The 18581-nt window shown below is 38.6% G+C and overlaps 1 protein-coding gene across 2 annotated transcripts in view; it reads left to right on the top strand.

The window, feature by feature from the left end:
- KIFAP3 (kinesin associated protein 3) overlaps positions 1-18581 on the top strand; it is a 69411-nt gene that overhangs the window by 28777 nt on the left and 22053 nt on the right. For both annotated transcript variants that reach the window (XM_065648994.1, XM_065648995.1), the window contains 7 exons: positions 3690-3798; positions 4872-4984; positions 5610-5775; positions 5986-6111; positions 6507-6605; positions 8135-8220; positions 16761-16950. In XM_065648994.1, coding sequence (XP_065505066.1) covers positions 3690-3798; positions 4872-4984; positions 5610-5775; positions 5986-6111; positions 6507-6605; positions 8135-8220; positions 16761-16950 — 889 coding nt within the window. The remainder of the gene's footprint in view (positions 1-3689; positions 3799-4871; positions 4985-5609; positions 5776-5985; positions 6112-6506; positions 6606-8134; positions 8221-16760; positions 16951-18581) is intronic.

Below are 18581 nucleotides of genomic sequence, written 5' to 3'. Positions count from 1 at the left end.
TGTTTATTTGTTTTTAACAAGTACAAAATCCTCTCTTACCAATCTTTATCTCAGTCGCAATGAGGCCGGAGTTGAGAAAGTCTGCATTTCTTAAGTGTAAAAGCTCTCTGGTAGCCTTTGCAGAATTGCACCACGATACCTTCTTGCCTGCCAAACATGTTTTTTAAAATCAAATACATCCAGAATGTGAAGTTGCCGTGGAAAGTTTTCAGAATGTTTCTGATCATTACCTCGTGTTAAAAATGGTGATGTTTTTCCAAATACAGGAGGATTTTGGAGAATAGAGAAGGGACAACTGGGGGGAACAATGAGCATAATATGTGTTACAAAATGGTCTTGTAAACATCCTGCTGACTGCCACAAGAAGCAGCTGTATGTTAAGGCATTTGCATTGATACAAGGAACCTGCTTTGTTCTGAGCAGTTACTGGCCAAACAAGAATTCGTGCACTGTGTTTCATGGCTCACTTATGACGTACTTTCAGGGAATCTTGGCATAGCCCTTAGATCCCCAGTGCCAAAACGTAAAGAGCTGTGGAAACTTCAGTGATACCGTACTCTAAGCTTTGGTGAACATCATTGTTCCAAGAGGCAGTGACTGTGCAAACTAGTGCTTACAGAGCTGTATCCAAAGGCTGGTGGAGCAGGAGCAAGTCCGCTGCCTTCACTGGACTTTGGCTGTAACTACAAAATTTGGAGGATACCTATGGCTGTTGATGCTTCTGTGGCTGATGTAGTTGTTCACAGGTTCAGAAAAGACAAGCTGGACAATCAGAGCTTAAATTTTATTAGTGAGTGTTCAAAATTAGGCCAGTTATAAAGGAAGAGAGAGGTAGCAGAAAAGGCATCAGGAGAAGAAAACAACCTTTTTAAGAGGACTCCTTGCCATCTAATTCTACCTTGGAAAACCAAATTGCCTTTTCAGTAGTAGTATTTCCCCTTCTGTGGGCTTGTTTCCTTTTGAGGAAAGGTGTACATCTAAACTGGCAAATACTCAATGATGAATATTTAGCTGTTGTTGAAAGTGATTGGAAAATCCACCCCCTGTTGGCATTTCGAGCAGGGAGACTGCTTGACAAGGGCTTGCGCGTGCTGTCCCAGCTAAACATCCTTGTGGATTGCAGGAGTTAGTGGCTGCTATTCTAGTAACAGTTAAAAGTGAGTATTAACAGTTCATTCTTGTTTAGACCTCAGCAATGCGTGTTTTGTTTAAATAGGTGCAAATGCCATCCAGATGCTTATAAAAGCCTTTATTGGTAATAACCTGGCCAATCAAAGGGCATGGTTAGGCAGTGATGTCATGGCGATATTTAATATTTTACCGCAGAGCCGTGTGCAAGGTTCTCCGCAGCTACCCACATGTTTTCCACCACGGTTGTCCTGTTTGGCCTCTCTTTGATCTATAAGCTTCTTTTCAGCTTAATGCTGGTAAACGTCCTCTCTTGACAGCACCCTTTGCTCCTGTCCGCCATTATCTGCTGAAGTTCAGAAACCAGAGCATCACTTCAAACAGCCGAGTTAGGGAGTAGCTGGTCAGGAGAGATTCCTGAGGCACGCAGTTCTGGCATAATCATTCAAAGATGTTTGAGCTGGGCTTGGGGAGGGGGTTGGACAGAGGTGTATGTGAGCAGAGAGCTGTGGGGGTTGGCCTCTGGTCACTGGTAAATAAGTGAAGTCAGGTGCCAGAGAGTCTAGACACAGTGATTTCAGTCCTGGTCTGTGGTATCTGATACTCAATATGGGACTTGTCTGATTGAACACTACTGCCTCTTCATTGCACATGCGGCAGTCTTTTTACTGCCTTCCTGTTAAATCAGTAAAAGATGACAATGGACGTAGTAAAAGCAGAACAAATTTAATTTTAATATTTCCTATTTGGCAGCAATTACTCTTCCTTTTGAAGTGGCACAAGAAGCAATCAAATTAAATGAAGACATAATGGGAAACATGGAGCTCGTACGAAACTATTATTTTAAAATTTGAACGGCTTTAATTGAAACTGGATATATTTTTTGTTTTTATAGAGAAGTAGTTCAGTAATTAACAGTGTAATCCCATCTTGTTAAACATCTAACTTCCACAGATTTTGTATTGTGTAAGTAATGAGAATGTTTCCCTTCAAATTATTTGAAGGGGTTTTAAAAATCTGTTTTTAAAGGTTTTGTAACAGAAGAGTTGCAGGGGGTGATTTTTTCAAAGCTCATGTTCTACTTGTTAAGTGGCAACTTTCTTCTCTGGTTAATTCACTGTCAGGCTTGCGGATTTAATAAACTAGGGATTTTATAAGTTCTTAAAACAACCTAGGGAAATCTGGTTCTGCCTTTTTAAGAAAGGGAGGAAGAAATGAATGATATCTTTTTAAACAATGCTTGAAAGTCCCAGAAAAAGAGATTAATAACTATGTTGTAATATATGGGGTTTTTTAACTATTATTTTGTTTCGGTCCACTTGGAATGACAGCCTGCTATCTGATACTAGAAAAGCGTGCAGAATGGCTGTAGTAAAATACTTCAGTGTGAAATACCTGTAGTTTTATTGTTCTTTTTCCCCCCTCTCTCTAAATGGGATGTTCACCCGCTTTCTCTAGTTTTTAATGCTTTACAAACTCTCTTTCCACCAGGGGGCAAGCACACAAGTATTTAATGATTAGTTGTTGCCGCCTTCTACTCCCACCCCTTTTTGACACAAACCGAGATCTGTTTTTTGTACCTTATGTCCCACTTATCTTTAGGTTCAGTTGTTTCTACTTTCAGTAATCTCAGTCCTGTTTTGCATTATAATCTTGGTTTGTCTTACGAACTGAGCGGGTTTTAGGAGCAAATAGGGCGATGTCCTGCTGCCCCTCAATGAGGAAGCCATGGAACTTGTCTGCCGTGTTTGGAAACAGAGGAAAAAAAATAGATGTGTGTGAGTTGTGTTTGTATATTCAATATGCCGTTTCAAAAAAATGTTCATATTGAACAAAGTGAGACTAGATAGATAGCTTGTGATGTAATAGGTAATACAAGTGCCAGGTGTATAAAATGATGGCAATCCATAGGTTTTTTCCCTAAAGAATCATCTGGGAATTCACTGACGCTTACTGAAGAGTTGGACCAGGATTATAGGTGATCGTATACTTATGTTAACCAGAGTTGTTCTGTCCCGTTACCAAAAGAACAGGACTACTGTTGAGAAGTCTTCGGCGCTAGCAATGGAAGCTGCAAAAATGAAGCACGTTGCTGCAGATGTAGCTAATTTACCTATCCACAGAGTAATCTCAAAGCGAAATAGTTGTAGAATTTTTCTGCAGTTAAGTATCTGTTTAGAGTTGTAATTTTATTAAACAACCAGGTATTAATCTGACTTTCTGTGGTACTAAGTTGTGGGGTGTTTTTTCTATATTAAATTTACCTAAACTTTCAAAACAAATTTACCCATTCACAACTTATAAATAAATAAATTCAGTGGTAGCAATAAAATGTAAGTAACTCAGGTGATGAGCAACTGCCATTTTTGGCACTTTATAAACATTGTTGTCCCCAAAGAATGGAACTATACGTTTTGTGCCCTTGACCTTTTTAACTTTGCTGTTTCTCTAGAAATGTTGAATATTAATAAAAAAAGAGATACTGTAGTTAACATCATAACATTGCTCTTCTAATGCTTTGGAAAGATTAATGACTTAAGTATGCTTGTGTTTCTTGCCAGTTAAAGAAGATGCTTTTTGAATGTCCAGATGAGCGAGTTGACCTGGAGCTTATTTCTTTCTGTATTAACCTTGCTGCTAACAAAAGAAATGTACAACTTATCTGTGAAGGTAAGCATACTGAGATTTTCCTGTTTTCTTGGATATGACAACACTTTATATATATTTAATATGCTTATGTATATAAATTATGGGGTTTTTTTGAGTTACTTACAAATGTATATGTATTTTTGTAAATAAAATGCACGTGTTTGGGTAATGATTGCAGGTAAATGGCCATATCCTTCCTCAGATTGGTCTTGGTGGCAGGAGTGACACTGCGTAGCCACACATGCCCACATCTCTCATATGTGCATGTAGTTCTGTAAAACACACTGATGCCATTACTGTGGGAAACTATGGCTGTATGGAGAGACCAAGATTTTGTTCTACCTGATGTCTAAAATTCATCTTCAGCTAACTAGTGTTTCACCTGCCAGTACCAAATTAATAGCACAGTGATGTCACTTGGTTGCATCTTTCCCTTGTTTTTATTTAACTGAGCAGCTTTTGGGTTCTAGTCTTTTGTTACATGGTATAGATGCATTATGCATTTCATTCGCTAGCTCGCTACATTGCTTTTAAAACTTCATTATTTTCATACTAGCAGTTTTGTTATGTGGTATTCCCATGTAATGATCTACAGGACTGGTAAATAATCTTTTAAAACCATAACAATGTAGTTATTCTGTGGAGTGGGGAGAGACGTCTCTGGGCTTGTACCAACAGCTGTGCTGCATCTCCACTAACTGCACTTGATGATAGGATAATGGTTCAGATCTAGAACCTTTCTTGGTCTGAATAAATAACTAAGCACACCTGAAAAATTGTTATTTACCTGACTTTAAGCGTCCCAACACTACATATGGTCATTGTAGTTGTTTTAAAGAAACTGTAGAATTTATACAGAACAGGTCTCTTCTTTTCAACTTAAGTTTGGGAGAAAAAACAGTTCCTGTCTAGATTCATCACTTTTTCCATTCAAACTTTTAAAAGTTAAGGCTGTTTGTTTTGTGGTGTGTTTTTTTGGTTTGGTTTTTCTTTTGTGTGTGCGTGTGTGGTGGTGTTTTTTGATCAGCCAGTACTTTTCCTTATTTTTAGTTTTTTTTATTTGGACGTTTTCCTAAGTGTGTATTTCTTTTCAGGAAATGGTTTGAAAATGCTAATGAAGCGGGCTTTGAAATTTAAGGACCCATTGTTAATGAAGATGATCAGGAATATTTCACAACATGATGGACCAACTAAAAGCCTGTTTATCGTAAGTACTATCTGATACCTAACATGATCTCTGATTCTTCCTGCTGGAAAAGTTTTCTTGGCTGTCATGGGTTGATTTATGTTTTGTTTTATGAGGCTATCTCAGTTGGTAGATCACAGTTTGGATCCCTCACAACAGGAAAAACAGATCTTAAGCTGTATCCAGTAAGTCTCTGTTCCAAAACAAACAAGAAAAAATGAGCAAACAACAACAAACAACCCCTACAACACCCAACTGCTGGAGCGCACATCCTGACAATTAACAGTTATCCTAAATCTCTGCTTTTAGAGCTGCAGTGAAAAATAAGTGGTCTTTTTTTTTTTTAAGTGGATGTTATAAAATTTTGAATACTTAATATTCAGTTAACCATGGAAAGCTACCCTTTCAAAAGATGGGGGGAAAACACAACATCCTAATTGTGGAAATTTTAAACATACTGTTAAAATGAGGATTGACTATCAAATTGGCTTAAAGCAGTATGGAATTACTAAGTAGAATCCATGATTCCCTTGTTCATGTCCCAGAAAGTCTTGTAGTTATTTCTTAAAATCAATTTCACCAAGTTGTGAGTTCTTCAGAAACCCAAATTATTCACCTGCGCTGTTTGTTCCTGCATTTTCTTTAGGATTATGTTGGTGATTTAGCAGCTCAAATATCAAATGATGAAGAGGAGGAATTTGTGATTGAATGTCTGGGAACACTTGCAAATTTGACCTTACCAGATCTGGACTGGGAACTTGTGCTGAAGGAGTACAAACTGGTTCCATACCTCAAGGATAAACTAAAACCAGGTCTGTACAAAGTTGGGTTAATCTTTCAAAGTCTCATCTCGAAGAACACTTAGAGTGCTCTTTCAGAGTAGAGTCTGGTTACCTTTATAATTAGTTTTTGTTGGGGAAACATAACACTAAAGAACAGAATAATATCTACAGATGAATATACAATTGCTATGAATTTAAGATTTTCTAAGAGGTAATACTTTCTGCCTTCTGACTTACCAGGTTCTGCAGAAGATGACCTCGTTTTAGAAGTGGTGATAATGATCGGAACAGTTTCTATGGATGACTCTTGCGCTGCTCTGCTGGCTAAATCTGGAATCATCCCTGCACTGATTGAGCTTCTAAATGGTATATTGCCATGTTTGAATTCAGGTCTTGTTTTTCAGAGAAGTTTAGTTGATGTAGCTGTGCTGTAACTGAATGTGCCATTCATTTTCTCTTGCAAGGCAGGGGTAGGTGTTTTGTATACAAAAGGAGCAATTACTCTCTTATTGATGGAGAGATACTGACAAGTGGTCTAATAGATTTGATTTTTCCCACAACTCTTGCTGCTATCTGTGGTCTTCCTACTTGACTGGAGCAGGGAAGAAAACACTAATTTTGAGTTGTCAGGAGATAAAATCTCATGCATACCACTGAACTGCCTAGCTGACATGTCAGAGCTGGGCTTGCTCTAAGCATCAAGAGCTTCTAGTTGTGAGATCTGAAATTGTGGGGTGTGTGTTTGTTTTTTTCTCTTGCAGCTCAGCAGGAAGATGATGAATTTGTCTGCCAGATCATCTATGTATTTTATCAGATGGTCTTCCACCAAGCCACCAGAGATGTCATTATCAAGGAAACCCGTATCTTTTAAAGATGAAACATCTAGAATTACAGCACTTAATTTGCCATCACTGATGTTTGGCCTATATTTCTCTTACATAAACCTCCTGATCTCAGAGGTTTCTTTGTAAATGGTTTATTTCAACTGAAGAAAAAATCCAAGCAGCCAAGGCATGCAGAGGGACTGCAAGATTAATAGTAGAGATTAAAAGTTAGTTGGCTTTGAAACAGGGAGGGGAGTAGGAGAGGGATCACTGGATCAGATGGCTCATTAGTTCCTATCCAATCTGAATTACTGTATGAATTTGTTTTGCAAATCATAGTCAAAATCACAGGCCATAGAAGAACTTACATAGAGCACAGACAAACTTTTTGCACTGAACCATTACACATATGTTGTATAGTCTGAAGTTATATGTGCATTAAAATACTTTAATCTCATTCTCTCTTATATCAGTCTAGACAATGTAAACAATGCCCGCTCTGTATTTTTTGTCCACCTAATCGTTTTTTTAATTTCATTTTTGGTGTAAGACTCCCAGCTTCTTCCCACTATGGAGATGTTGATTTCAGTTCCTGGCTTTCCTCCTTCTCCTTTTTTCAGCTGTCTGGTGATGACAAAATCTGTTTTTCAGTTTTCTCCTGTCATGGATCTAGTCATTTTTTTGTATGGTACTTATAACTCTTATTCAGTTCTTACCACTGATTTTTTCAGTTACTGCTGATGTTGAGCTTATTCAGATGAGCCTCAAACTGTGGAAAGAGCCATGAGCTGCCTTTGTGGGCCTTAACCAAATGTTAAATTTTATTGAAATGTAAATAATAGTGGAGCCGTATAGGGATAGTAGATTAGTGATTACTAGCAATACAAGGACTACTTCTTAATGTCCTTTTTCCTTTGAGCTCTGTGGAACATCTGAGAAACCATTTAGGATGTTGTTCTTTATCTTCTGGGTGACTAGCTTTAAAAAAAAAAAAAAAAAATTTACATCTCTTTCCATACCTGTAATGATAAAGCACCGACATTTGAACAATGCTTTTCTCATTCAAATTGGATGAGACTAGTATTAAAGCTATCGTTTGCACAATATATTATCTTCAGTATTTCTGAGACGCATACGTTGGAAATATTTTTTTTAACAAGAAGGCTCCACAAAGATTACAAAAGTAACAGTCTCAAAAGATTAAACCATTCCACAGAATCTATGCCTTTTAGACTAACACGTTAGGCGCATGGATTTCCTGTAACAGATCAGAATGTATTTTCTTTATAGGGGACGTGTAATTTTTTTTCAGCAATTTTGAAGAATATTTTTGTATCTTCAAATGTGATTTAAAAAAATGGTTGGGGGAAGGCGGCTGAACATCACGTGTGATGGAAAATTGCTGACTAGGCTTCTTAATGAAATTTGCAGTTGGAAGAACCCAGGGTTGTGGGGAAAAAAACCCGACAAAACAAACAAATCAACAACAACAACAACAACACAAACAAAAAACCCCAAACCAACCAAACAAAGAAAACCTTTTGTCCTTAACAGTTTCTTTCCAGAGGCTCCAGCATATCTTATAGACCTGATGCATGATAAAAATGCTGAGATTCGCAAAGTTTGTGACAACACTCTGGATATTATAGCGGTAGGTCTGATTTTTTTTTTTTTTTTTTTTTTTTTGGTCATCTATCCTTCGAGAACCTCTTTACATGAGATGATTCTAAAATAACTAAGTAGCAATATGTTGCAAATTGAGAATATTTTTCATGTGCAACTTTCTAATCACATAGGCAGAAGCTGAATTTTCCTGGGGCAATGATAGTCATTCATCTAGGCTGTGTACCAAACTTCCAAAAATGCATATATACTTTGAAAATTCATACCAGTTAGCTTTACGCTACAGACACTTTTAAAGAATGTCGTTTTACTTAAATAAATTAATCACATTACATAAGTATGTTAAACTTTCATTATCTCTTAGGTCTCCAAGCAAGTAGCTCGTTACCCAGCAGCTTTTATTCAGCTTTTTTACATCGCCTGGTGCCAATATTTGTTTCAAAAAGAAAACGTGGGTGGTGATTCTAAAGCTGGTGGTTTTCTGCTGGGGGAACAGTCAGTATAATGTTGAATTTTTTAAGGTTGTCTTGAATAGCTTTCCTTTAGCTGTATGACCTAGTTTGTCCAACTGTCCATTGATCACAATAAACTTTTGGGACAGTTGTTTTGTATTAAACTGCTAACTTGGAAAAAAGAATACTAAATTACAAAGTGCTGTTGCTTTCTTAGCTCGTATAGTGTGTATGATCTGCTTCTGGAGATCCTTGACTCTAGAAGCGTTTAATTTTTTCTATGGTATTCTTCATTGAAATAAAGACATTGTGAAACTGATTCTACTCAAAAGTTGCATTTCATTGTTAAAATTCCTCCTGGCCCATTTAATTGGATTGACTTCTATTGCCAAAACCAAATTTCAGCGTTTCATAGCGTCTTAGGATTGTACAAGACTGTACGTCCTTTTGGATGTAGAATAGCTGCCGTGGAATTAAATCTTATAGCCAAAGAGAACTTAACTATGAGTCAAGAGTAGTGTCTTTGACGGCCTTACTGCTTTTCCTGTCATCTACTTATTTTCTTCTTTAGGTGAATTATGCATATTGCAGCTTGTTCTCTGAAAGGTTTAATATAGCAGAAGACCTAACTTACACTGCACAATACTGTAGTCTATTTTGTCTTTTTTTGTAATACTCATTAGTAATGCCTTCTAATTTAATATTTGTCAAAGAAAAAGAAATAAAACGTCACAACATGTTCTGTGTTAGAATTCTTTCTAGCTGGTTCTGGTTTTGTTTCCTAGAGGTATGAAATGAAAATCATTCTCCACTAGTTAGCGACAGAGTTGCCGTTGACATTCATTAAGGGCAAGATTCCAACTAAGATGAATTTGCACTTAGTACTTGTTTATGATGAGCATTATGTTCAGCTTACCAAGATCAGTTATTTCCGGGGATGTCTCCGGTGCAAACAGTAGAAAGTTCTTGGTTTTGTGGTGGTTTTTTCTTGATCTTCTGGATGAGGCTGGACAATCTGAGTGCTCCCAACGCTTGTTTTATCTCGGGGCCAGTGCAATTTCCAAGTGTCTCAGACATTGATCTGTTCATATGGGCGAGCTTTCCAATGTGGTACATAGTAGTACATAAGTTACTGAAAAGTTATGTTAGTAATATTATTAAGCAACACTTATTTTATAGAATCTAGAAGAATAAATACACTAAGACACAGATTCATCTTCAATATTAACATCTGAGTAAAATGTGCTTGGCTTTTTTCTTTCTTCCCAAGAGGTAGTATTTATGCTGGCTGTGAGTAAATGAGGAGTGCTATGATAATGGATGGGAAAGGCTTCTCAACTTGCAAGAAGCACTGGACAGGACTTGTAGGGCCTTGAGGAGGAAGAAAGGCAGGAAATGATGTGGTACTGCCATTACTGGGAGTAAGGAAGAAGGTATCAAGCAGATACTGAGAGTAGTTTGCAGAGCGGTAAATTATTTTTTAATTTGGTTGTGGGGCAGTGCCACACTTCAGATGGAGTTCATTGGTAAGGAAGGAGTGTTCTCTTTCTGAAAAGGTCTTTTTAGCTTTATTATGTAGCTGTTGGGTTGTAAGTTGCATAAACCACAATTAACACTGTGCCCCAGAGGGGAACAGGAAGCACCGTGTGCCGGACAGAGAGAACCGCTAGTTGATCGCTTCCTCGGCAATGTTGTAAGCTGATTGTACCAAAAATCACAGACAAAAAAAGGCAACACCTTCTAGATGGTGATGGGAGAAAATCTGAAACAGTAAGTTATCAGAACCTCAGATCTTGATAGGTGTGTTGTCATTCAGCTCAGAGTGGCAGTTTTACACAACCAGTGACTTCTGAGGTGTTTGAACAGACAGAGTCTTTAAGATGGGTGAAACTTCTTATCTCTGCTAGATCCACACCAAGAAAAACTTAAGTTTTTGGTCTTGTTGTTCCGTACATGCTGACAGGATTAGTTCCTCTGATGATGGAAATCAGAAACTAAATGTTGGAGAAAAGAGATTTGAAAGTAATTTCTTCTCAGAGAGACAAATCCTCCTTTCACTCATCAATAAGCTCTGTATAATGTGATTGAAATAACACTGAAGAAAATCAGATGCCTTATAAGCCTTAGGGGAGGTATGCTTTCTGTAGTAAAGTAATTGTCACAGAAATTATGGAAATGTTACACTGGTGATGATTTATTTAATATAGCTTGGCTGGACTCTGATGAACTGAAACAGATGTGCTGCTTTAGCATAGTTTGTACTGGGGAGTCTCAGCTTTGCACTGGTAGATGCAAGATACCCCTTTTGTCAAAAAGAAAGTTTGCATTGATAATTTAGGAATACTTCAGCCTCGTGTCGTGCACCGAGTCTCGCCATCAAGCAGCTAGTTCAATGTACTTGTACACCCAAAGCAGGACAGGTCGCATGGCTCGGCTGAGAGCCTGGAATCAACAGCTGGTGTGAGAGGCTCAAGCAAATGAGGTTCCCTTGTCCCCTGCCTTAGAAGCCTGGAGCCCTGCAACTTGAAGCTTCTGGAAAGAAATATCAGCTTACTCAAGATGATTTTACTCTGTTTGCCTTGGACAATATTATCAAGAGCTGAGGGGGTTATTAATCTCTCAGGCTTCTAATCCTTTTTCTGCTCCTAGCTCAGTCTTATTGCAGCTAAATTGTTTTTCTCATTTATTCAAAGAATACTTAATTAACTATAACCAGATCCTCGGATTGTGTAGTCTGAGCCTTCCCCCTCCTCCATTTCCCCCATTTTTCTGTTCAGTGTTTTAACAGCTTTGATTCCAGGCCTGCTGTACCATCTTGTTTCTCTTATGATGAAGAGCGGACCTCTATGCTTCCTGCAGAAGTAAAATCTTCTAGATAGCTACAGCATTGTCCATGTGATTTAGGAAGGGCCTCATGCCTAAGATGTTTTTCCAGCTCTCATTCATTCCCCCAAGTATTGGTGATGAATGCCAAATAACGTTTGACTTATATGGAAAGCTGTGTTAATGAACGGCTTGCATCTTTCCATGTTAGCTAAGTGACACAAATCCTCCATGTTGGGAACGCTGGAATTTCGCATAAGAAGCAGGAATGTGCTGTGAACCCTCAGTGCTCTGGGATTTGGGGCCAGCTGTGCAAGATGTTGGCCACCTCTCTTAGAACCGAGAAAGAGCAGACCCCAGGGATTTGGTGTGGGCTTCATTCAAACAGGCAGTGCACTCTGAAAATAGATAACCTTTGACTCCAGCTTGGTGTCCTCTTTCCATCAAGAGTGCTGTAGTCACTCCAGGAAAAAAGGTTCTCCCTTCACTTGTCCAGGCTCCTCCTTTCTCTGGTATCTCTTGGTCCCCTGTTATCCTCCAACAGCCATGAATACAGAGAGGTGGGCAGAGAGCAGCTGAGGTGTGGGGCTGCAGGCTGAACTGTTGACATATGTTTTCACTGATCGACTTGTGCATTGTTAAATTTGCAAACAGTCTGCTTTGGTGCTGGTGCTTTTTGTGCCAAAGAGCACGCACCCAGCAGGAAAGACTCTACCTGGACCAGACAAATAACCACGCTGCAGGCAGCATTATGTAGGGTCGGCGTGTCCTGGTGGTTTTTGTCTTCACATAAACCTGTCTTGGACAGATTTCCTTCTAGCATTGATCCTTGCTCTTTTGGAGTTGTGAGACTAGGAAGCTGAGCCAAACCACTGATCTCTGTTGCTTTCATAATAGCTTACTAATGAGATACCTTATATTCCTCCAAAGGAAAAAAAATAAGTTTCTCTCTTCAGCAATTGACAATATAGGAACTGTGTGCATGGTATGTATTTTATGTAGGCATCTAAATTTAGGGGTTGTGAATGTTCACTCTTTCTCTGCCTTGCCATCAATTTCCTATTACAGGTTTCTGTTAGCTTCCCATCATCCCAGTGATGAACCTGATTGCAAAGAGGTGACTCTGGGTTGCACAGGTGCAAGTGGTAGAAGGATTTTTTTGGCTTGTGAGTGAATTGCCCTCCGGTGGTACTTACCCCAAGGTAGGTGTCATAGACACCTGCAGAAGGTGATCCATAACATCTGTGTCTCCCCTTGGTTTATAGTGGCACATAGCTAAGATGAAAAGCCTAACTTTTGGATGGCTAGACAAGATAAGACTTGTCTTTCTTAATAAGTGGTTAATTTAACCTTTCATGTAAACTGTGTGTTTTAGGGATGGTTGAATAATGAAGAATGTAATGTACCACCAACTACAGCCTTCGACATAATAAGCATTCTACTTACTGTATTGCATTTTAGGTTTAGTATGAGGAATCACATCAAATGAACCCTATTACAGACCCAATTAAAGGGCAACCACATTAAAGTGAAAAGGAAAATCTGTTTTTCATCAGCTGTGAGAGAACACAAAGCAGATCTGTGTAGCTCTATGTTATCCTATAGTGTGTTAATCAGATACAAGGTGTGACGGAAGCCAGTGACAAAGGGGACCCCTGATAGGGAACAGACACGCTCTGATAATAGGCCAGTTAACGCTTCATAATATTTCAATGGTTCAGTAGTAAACAAAGTTGGAAGTAGAACTTCAAAAAGGATGGCACATTCCTCGCAGAGTCGACCATACATCTTCTATGACACTTCTGGATTTATGGAAACCGAATGTTAAAAACAGTGATGTCAGGGAGCTCCAAAGAGAATAAAATCAGTCTTCAGGATTCCTCCTTTTATGTTTCTGCACATGCAATATTTGGGGAGGGGAGGGGGTCGAAGAATAGGCACATTCTGTCCACCTTCTTCTTGTTCCCCCACCCGCTGCTTTTCTGGTAACCTCACATTTAGAAGAGCTGGAGGGCACAAAGCTGTGTTTGTATCTCCATGATCTTTAGTTTTCTGGTTTCATCTTTGCAGAATTTCCTTACTAAAGGTGTGCTTCGTGTGTTTAAAAAGCAAAACCTAACCAAAACCAACCCCCCTCCCCAAAAAAAGTTTTAATAGCTCGGAATATGATTACTGGAAGACTCACTGTGTTTTAGGGAATTGTTTTGCTCTAAACTTCTTTAATTTGGTTTCTTTGTGCCTTTTCGCTCTAGTCCTGCGTTTACAGCTTTTCTTCCATTCTGTTGTTATTCCATTAATCATTTACCCAGTGGTGTTTCTGCACATTTCTGTGGAAAATCTACAGACCTATTCTTGATGTAGCAGTACTTAACCTCAGCACAAAAAAAGTTCATTTATGTAAATGGTTCTAGATTATTGCAAATCATCCTTTTCTAGGATTGCTGCCAGGATGAAACTCTTGACAAAACTGATCATTGATCTGATTTTTGTGTGGTCACTTTGTTCTTGTTGCTCATTCATAGTGAAATACAAGGTATAAAGGTAACAAGTAACCAAACTGCTTGAACAGATAGCTTGTGATTTTATTTATTTTTTTTTAAGTAATGTGCAGATATGCTCGCTCAGTCTTTCAGCTGCTAATTTGCCATTCTGTTGCTAATCATGTTTTCCAAAATTTAGGTGAATGATTGAGGTAAAATACCTGTAGAATACATAGGAATATTCTGTCCTGTTGTCATTGCTTAAAGCAAAAAAATAAGTTAACATCTGAGAAACGTTAACTGATTTTATTTAGAAGGACATAAGAAGTTCATGTTTATTTGTGACGAACGTTCAGCATATTCAGACAGTGCTGTAGAATGGAACAGTGATGTTGGGCAAGTGGGATTCATTTGGGGTTGTAATTTTGGGAAGATTAAAATGTGAATTAGGTAATTTAGCTGCTGGCCTTTCAACTTTTGAGAATTTTTAAAGGTAAACAAGGTAATGCGAAAGGGATTCAGCTTTCCCACAGCTTAGTCTAATTTGCTGTTTGTTAAATTTGTTTATTTTTCCCCCACTTCTTTGCAATCATGATTTCTGGGAATAGTTTTCTTAAGACTGCGGTACGATTTCTGGCACTTACAAGGGGTTTCTCTGAAGCTCGTAAGTAATTCACAACTGCTGGAGGCTGACATAATAGATAGCCCACAGTTTAGCTCTGGCAGATGCACAAAAGGAGATGTTTCCAAGACGCTGGTCAGATGTCATCATTGAAAGTAACGCCCTTTCATTTTTTATGGGTCGTTTCATAAATCTCAGCAATGAGCATGCTTTTTCCAGGAAAACTCTTGTTTTGCACTGTTATTTCTAGCCTTTCCTTTTAATCTAGAGTGGAAGCGATGGGGAAAGATCAAGAGGCAGAAATAGCATGAGATGTTGTTTTTCCAAACAGTGCGAGGTGGGAGAAATTTAGAATAATGCAACAGACTGATCAGAGCCCCAAATGTGCAGGTACTTGCATGGATGTCCCATCAAAAGGGAATTTACATTCTACTTGAAGCCAAGAGAAACTTGCCGTTTCTCCAAGTAAAAAAACAAAACAAAACAAAGTTTAAAACCCTGCTGCCATGGAGTAAGGGTTTGTGGTTGCACAATGCGACACGTGATTCCTCATGAAATCTTGGATGCTCTAGATCCTTGTTAGCAGTGTCAGGGAAGCCTCTGCCACAGTGGCAGGGCCAGCTGCTATTTGTATTATCGACCAAGCAGAAGGGTGGAAAAGACACAGGGCAGAGAGTGCGTTACCTGTGTGAGGCTAATAGCAGTGAACACAAAGTACGTTGAATATTAAGTCAGTTTAAAAGCTCAAGTTCAGTCTATAGGGGTTTCAGAAGTTTAACCTGAGCTACTCAGACAACTTACTCTGTCTTCACTGCTATTTTGTGACCTCTGGTTATAGACAGGTCTCCTTTTGCATGGATAGCTGGAGCAGTTTAAGAAATTACCGCTTCTGCAGCCAAAGTGTTGTTGCTAATTGTGTGGACACTGTTCATCCCCTTTAGGGCCAAATGAAACAGATTTTTAAAATGTTAAACTACCCCAGCTAGGATCTCCAAGGAAAGTCTTGTCTAGATCGTATTTTAACCAACATGAGAGTTAAGAAATTATTTTTGATTTTTCTCTCCTTTGAAGTTAGGTTTCAAGACAGTGAAATGGGACCTGTTTCATGAGGATATTTCTTCTCACAAATAGAAACACTTTGTTTATGAATGTTATTCTTGTTTACAGTCCTTTGATTAAAAGAGGACTAACCATGGTGCATTATTTGTGAATCTTTGCAAATCGATAACATCTGCAAATTTCGTGTGTTGATGAGTTTGCTATAGTTGGCTGTGCCCTATTTTTCTAGTAGTATTGAGAAACTGAGTATTATCCCCAGGTCTGTGTTCCCTCCGTGGTAATAACAGTCCACGTAGTCTGGTCTGTTTAGAGCGGCCTTCAAAACAGCTGATTGCAGTGACTGTAGGCTATGTCATGTCCTTCTGATGCTCCTTTATATTCACTATGACATCACCTGAGTGCAATCAAGCTGTAATCAAGATTGAAATTTCACGCCTATGTTTTGTTTCCATAGTGGCCGGAGCCTATATCCTGCTTTCCCCAGCTTTTTGGAGAAGTTCCTCTCAGATTTTAGTTTTGTATCTTAGATTTCCATATCTTTATTACAGATATTGTGCACCGTTTTTGTGGGTATTCAGTATTAAACATAGAGAGCCATTATAAAATTTGACAATAAGTTGAAAATTAAATCCTGTCTTATTGGACCTTGGGAAACAAAATAAAGATTTATTGGTTTTATCACAACCTTTTTTGGTTGTATTTTCTAGTAACCAGTTGTCCTAGTGAATGCTTATCTAATGAGGATGCATAGGGTATTTGGCCAGTGTTAGTAATTAATTACTGAAATACCCCTGACAATTGGCAGTAATTGGCTCTTCTGCATAAACCAAATGAGACTGATGGAACTTCGCTGCTCAAAGCAGCATTTTTTTCTGGATGGTTGTAAAGTTACAAACCATGACAGGAAGACTGTACTGCTGCATTGCAAAACCAGCATAACACCTACTGCTTGCAGAATCATTCCCTTGTTTGCTTACAGTGCTCTGCAAACTCAGTAGAGGATTTAAGTCACTGAGCCCTGAAACTGATGTCTTTTGCTGACATTAAATTCCTCTGCCATTTCCTGTTAAACCAAACAGCTCTGTCTATACCTCATCCTAAAATATTGTGTGGTGATTTTTTTTTTTAACAGGAATATGATGAGGAATGGGCTAAAAAAATCCAGAGCGAGAAGTTTCGATGGCACAACTCCCAGTGGCTGGAGATGGTGGAGAGTCGGCAGATGGATGACAGCGAGCAGTACCTGTATGGGGATGATCCCATTGAGCCCTACATCCACGAAGGGGATATTCTGGAAAGACCCGACCTCTACTACAATGCAGGTGAGGGGTGTATATTAGCGTTCAGGATATTCAGGACTGGGATTGCCACCTCTCTGGTTGGAACAGGAGCTTGACCTGGGGCTGTGGAGAGAATCCACTGGCTCAAACCAGCGGGACAGTTACCCCCTTGTGTCACTGGGAGCAGCACTGTGTAGCTCGCTGTAGCCAGGGAGGGGCTTGTCCTTGTTAGGATGTTAATGATGGATTGAGGACTGTATATCCAGGGCCTTATGAAGTGTTACAAGTCTTCAGAAAAATGAGTAGAGCTGGCTCAGAGGGCTAATGGAGCATGACGGCTGATTTGAAGAAAGGTGGCCCAGCCTTGTTCTTCACACTTATTTCTTGTGTCCATAGCTTGTTTGCTTTGCAAACACAAACTTTTTCTCATCCCCATAAAAATTCACAGCTCTGGGATTTGATGCTGAATTTTGTTCTGCCTCATGTGTTTGTTCTGTAATGGAATTTTTATTGCATATCTTGATGAAAGCCTTTAGTTGAGCCACATCAAACTTGTAGGTTCCTTAGCAGAGCAAATAATTCCATGACTTTCAGCTAATCTGGCTGTATGATTTTTGCTGTCATATATCTAGGGAAGTGTGTGAAACTTTTCTAGAAGTACTTTTTTTTTTTCTGTTCCTCATATGAAAAAGTTTCATTATTTGACAATTTGAAGGAGTTAGTGTAAAAAAAAAAAATAAATCTTAAGTCATGTTCTTATTTGAGATTAACCCTAATATGTTTTCTAAATAAAAAAGGCATTTCTCATCATTTTGCTTAATCCTATTAGTAGTGCATAATAGCATAGTTCTAGGGGTGTCTCAAGTGGAATCTGCTGTGTCTTTCTTCTTCTATAAAAATTTTGGAGTTACTAAGAAAATAGATGTTGCCATACTGGATTAAGACACTGTATCTAGTCCAATATCCTCTTGCCAGCTGCTTGAGAGGAAGGAAGATTCAAAAGACTCTGCAGGAGACAATAATTAAATAATTTGCCCACCGGATAAATGTCATCATAACTGTTAATAACTAGGAGTTTGCTTATGCTCTCAAGCTTGTGGTTTTATATCCTTTCCAAACTCCTGGATGACTGTGTGTGTGCATGTACTTTTCTTTTTAATTACTGGGTTTGAGTCTGTGGTTTCTTATTTTCCACATAAGTGTCCAGTCCTTTGCTATGAAGCATGAGTCACAAAACTCTATGACTGTGGATGAATTTGCAGAAAATAATAAGAAAAACAGAACCACTAAAACCCGTAAAATTTACTTTTAGTTACTGTGAGAACATAATTGTGCAAGATCTCAGTAACATTTCAAAAATTATTCTTAAAGGTTATCAGAACTTAAGGATTCTTTTTCTTCTACTTTGAATTACATGTGTCAGCTGTAGCAACTTGCCTTTCTAGTGGTATGTTTTTCCCTTTTGAATCCTGTAAGTTTATCTCTCTTTACTAGACCTACCAGGTTAGCAGTGTGAGCCATGTGTTGTACGGTACCAGGGTCTTTTATTACATCAAATCTCTTTTGGGCTTTCTGAAGTTAAAGATGTGCCAGCATGCCTTTTGTAGTCTCCCCCTTACAGGTCTTAATTATAGACCTTCGCTTATTTCATAGAGCCATTTCTTTTCCCAAAA

This window comes from Caloenas nicobarica, chromosome 20, assembly GCF_036013445.1.
Source record: "Caloenas nicobarica isolate bCalNic1 chromosome 20, bCalNic1.hap1, whole genome shotgun sequence".
In the NCBI taxonomy this organism is placed as follows: domain Eukaryota; kingdom Metazoa; phylum Chordata; class Aves; order Columbiformes; family Columbidae; genus Caloenas; species Caloenas nicobarica.
Note: the sequence above shows the minus strand (reverse complement) of the source record. Positions and strands in the feature narration are given on the sequence as shown.